General features: G+C 45.3%; 1 protein-coding gene across 1 annotated transcript in view; it reads right to left on the bottom strand.

The window, feature by feature from the left end:
- MROH2A (maestro heat like repeat family member 2A) overlaps positions 1-2,959 on the bottom strand; it is a 74,246-nt gene extending 71,287 nt beyond the window's left edge. The window contains exons 1-3 of the mRNA XM_007941694.1: positions 2,884-2,959; positions 1,462-1,557; positions 1,075-1,256 (exon numbers count right to left, since the gene is read on the bottom strand). Coding sequence (XP_007939885.1) covers positions 1,075-1,256; positions 1,462-1,557; positions 2,884-2,959 — 354 coding nt within the window. The remainder of the gene's footprint in view (positions 1-1,074; positions 1,257-1,461; positions 1,558-2,883) is intronic.
- Positions 2,960-4,158: the final 1,199 nt, after the last annotated feature.

Below are 4,158 nucleotides of genomic sequence, written 5' to 3' on the forward strand. Positions count from 1 at the left end.
GGACCAGTTTTGCTAGTCTGATAGAGCCAGATGGACCCACTGAGACTATGACCACTAGCTGCCCTTCAGGTCTGGAATTGAACCCACTCCTGTGGCTTCCAGACAAACAAAAGACAAGCATATGAGGTGAACATTTACACTAGGTAGATACACTTCTTGGAGAGATCAATAATGGGAGAATAGAAGGGCTGTGTATGCACAGGGAGATAGCTCATAGGGCAGGAGTGCATGGAAGGAAAGACACAGGGAAAAGGAACTATGGGGAGGAAGTGGGAGGGAAGCTGTTGCATTTTGGAAAATTATAATCAATGTCATGAAACAAAGTATATGTGAAGTGCTGTATGGAAAGTGAATTTGCTCTGTAACCTTTCACCCAAATCACAATAAAAATTAAAAAAAGAAAAGAAAAATCAGCCATTGAAAACTTTATGTGGAGCCATGAAGGATGGATGAACCCCCAAAACTATTGCCCTGAGATAATCTTTCAATCTTAAACTAAAAATATTCCCTGAAATCTTAAAGCCAAACAATAGTTTAGCTTAACTAGAAAAGAATGCCTGCCTTGAATATTATACTCTTTCATGAACTATCTGTATGGGATCACACTGACAAGAGCAAGGGGAAGTGTTAGATAAGAATCTTAGAGGGCAGTGAGTTTACGTTAATAGGGAAAGAACAACTTGGAAAGCAAGAATGAGAATGGTTGCACAACTCAAAGAATGCAATCAATGCCGCTGAATTACGCATGTAGAAACTGCTCAACTGGTGTGTGTTCTGTTGTGTATATTCTCAAAAACAACAATAAAATATTGAAAAATGAAAGAATGAAAGCCCTGTGGAGCACCGCTCTACTCCGACACACGTAAGGTTGCCATGAGCCAGGATTGACTTGACAGCAATTTGTTTGGCTTGCATTTTTAGTTCAAGAAGTAAAACTCCTCATGGTCTTGTCCATCTATGTCCCAGCACCTACCCTCTGCCTGTGAAGGTAACTCTGTGTTGAGCGGTGGGTGGATGCACAACAAGCCCAAGGAGGCTGTGCTCAGAGGAGGGGCTAGCAGCTGAGGGCCCTACCTCAGGCATCTGCAGAGAGTGGATGAGTGCATTTATCACCATGGAGGGTTCACTGTTGGCTTTCTCCGTGATGATCACTGAGGCCATGGTCTTCCGCATGTCAAGGCCTATCCACGCACCATCTGACTTTGCTGACTCGCTTTCCATGATGTTCAGGAGGTTCATAATTTGTTGGAAAGTACCTGAAATAAAAGTGCCATGGGTATGGTTTTGAGATTATCATTACAAGAGGTGCTCCTGTGCCCCTGGCCTCTCCTGCACCTGCATGCCTCTAGCTTCACCTGCGGCATATCTATGATTGGGCAGGGAGCCTCATCTCCACTGTACAGATGGAGAAACTGAGACCTGGACTGGGACACCCCTCCAAGGAATTAGTGGCTCCCTTACCTCCATCAACTTGTTCAAGAATGCCCAGGTCCTCATTTTCCTCAGACACATCCTCATTTGAGTCTATCGATGCTTCTGCCATCTCGTCCTCAAGCCCTTTTTAGATAAACAAAATTCATAACATACTTGGTGTGGCAGACACACCCTGGGATGACTCCCATGACTCATGCCTTCCTCTTGAGTGCAGGTGGAACTCGCAACTTACTTCTAGACAATAAAATATGGCATGTTATCCCCATGATCACATTTTGTAATATAAGTTCTGTCTTAGCAGACTGGAGAAATTTTCCAGCTGGCTTTGGAAAAGTAAACAACAATGATATAAAGTGCCTTTGGAGAGGTACACAAAGCAAGGAACTGTGAGTGGGCTCTAGGTGCTGAGGGCCTCAGCCCTACAACAACACAAAGCAAGGAACTGTGGATGAGCCCTAAGTGCTGATGGCCTTAGTACAACAGCATCTGGGAACTGTGGGTGGGCTCTAGGTGCTGAGGGACTGAGTCCTACAACAGCTAGGAATTAAAGTCTGCCAACAACCACAAGGAGCTCTGGTGGCATAGTGTGTAAGGCATTCGGTTGCTAATCAGAAGGTCAGCTGTTCAAACCCATTAACTGCCCTGCAAAAGGAAGATGAGGCAATCTACTTTCACAAAAATTTATAGTCTGGGAAACCCAATGAGGATCACTATAAATGAGATTCTACTTGATGACAGTGGGTTTTAACAACCACATGAGTTTGGAAGAGGACCCCAAACTCCAGAAAGGAATACAGCCTGGCTAGCACCTTGATTGTAGCCTTATATGACTCTGAACAAAAAATTCAGTAAAGACATGCTTGGATTCCTGACCCACAGAAACTGTGAGATCATAAACATGTGTTGTTGTATGCCACTATGGTTGGAGATCTGGTAGCATAGTGCCTAAGGCACTTGACTGCTAACCAGAAGGCTGGCGGTTCAAACCCACCAGCCACTCCTCAGAAGGAAGATGGGGCAATCTACTTCCGTAGTGATACTGCCTGGGAAACCCAAGGAGGGGTCGCTATGAGTCAGGTCTGACTCGATGGCACATAACAACAACAACAACATGGTTGTGATAATTTTGTTTCATGGCAACAGGCAACTAATACACTTGCTTCAGAAGGGCTCTCTCTCATTTCTAGACACCAGAAATTAGTGACTAATGAGCCATGCACTCTAGCAACTCACAGTACCCCTTCCCAGAGACTCTCTCCACACCAGCAGCTTAAGGGTTGACAAAAACCAGCATAGATGCCAAGATGGGGCACTAAAGGCACCTATATCCTTTCTCCTCTTGCCCCAAACTCCTTAATCCTGAAATTGCATCCCAGGAGTTTTCACCACCTTATTTGTTTTCCCTCCTGGGAATCCTTCAAAGAGCTACTCTGGGACCTCAATACTGACCTTTTCTTAGAGTCCTTTTCTGGATGGAACAAAAAAATACCTCAAGAAAAAGCTTTGTTCTTTGCCAAATGCACATCAATGGTAATGTGGACAAAGGCAGGATTAGTGCCAATGAAGTGAGACAGTTGACCTCTCTAGACGTAAGTCCGGTGAAGAACAGGTCTCCTGACAGGATGGGGGGGGGGGGGGCTTCATTAGAATCATCACCGTTAAGTCCCAAGTCCTTGGAACTCTGAGGTCCAACTGCCTCCCTGAGTCTCTGTCAACCCAGGGCTTTGAGGAGTATATGAGGCCCAGGGAGGGAAACTCCATGTCTTGGAGTTAACATGAACATTTCCATGGCCCACATATGCGTGATGAAGTATGGTGGCCTGTTTGGGAAAGGCAAATGATGAGAGTGTGGCAATTCACTACCAAGTCCTCGAAGGAAATAACCATGTGGCCCAGGGTGGAGCGGGTGTGGTCAGGGCAGCTGGAGAGGAGAAGAGGGGAGGACAGTGAGGTCCTGGGAATAAGATGTCCCCTCCCTAAGGACTGGATGACTTCCAGGAAGAGAAGTATGTTCCCACCAGCAGAATACTGGAGAGAGAAAAAACCTTAAAGACAGGTGGCAAGGCAGGGACTCTGTTTCCCTGAGCCCAAAGTGAGCTAAAGAATTTCCTTATCACCGTACCTGTGAGAGACAGTTTAGATCAATAGTTTGAACAATGAAATATCAGCCTTTGGGAGCATTTCTATGCATTGAAGGGCAATTGAACGTGACTTACAGCCACCTATGTCCAAGGCTACTTGTATACAATTCCCATTCAGTTTTCCTATCCTGCCAAGTGGAAGCTCCTAGGCCTCTGCTTGGATGCTTCTAGTACCAGGAAGCTGATTACTCTCAGTAGTAGCCCATTTCCACCTCATTGAACCTGCATGGTTAGAAAAAGAGCTTTCCACACAGTGCTTTTCCTAGTCTCCTAGTACTGCTGCAACACAAATACCACAAGGGGGTGCTTTTAAAGAACAGAAATTTACTTTCTCCACAATTCTGGAACTAAAAGCCCAAAGCAGAGTCTCAGCCATGCCATTTCCTTCCTTATCTGTAGCCTCGGCATTCCTTGGTTCCTTGATTTGTAGAGGATCCTCACATGACATCTGTCTTTCCCAGTGTGAGCTTAGTCCTGTGCCTCAGCTGCTCTTTGTAACTCCTAAGTGGTTAGGTTTAGAACACATCCTATGCTGACATGGTCCATTAATGTAACAAAGAAACCTTATTCTCAAAGTGGACCA

Source organism: Orycteropus afer, unplaced genomic scaffold (assembly GCF_000298275.1).
Source record: "Orycteropus afer afer isolate SDZICR_OR568_19922 unplaced genomic scaffold, OryAfe1.0 scaffold00006, whole genome shotgun sequence".
Classification (NCBI taxonomy): domain Eukaryota; kingdom Metazoa; phylum Chordata; class Mammalia; order Tubulidentata; family Orycteropodidae; genus Orycteropus; species Orycteropus afer.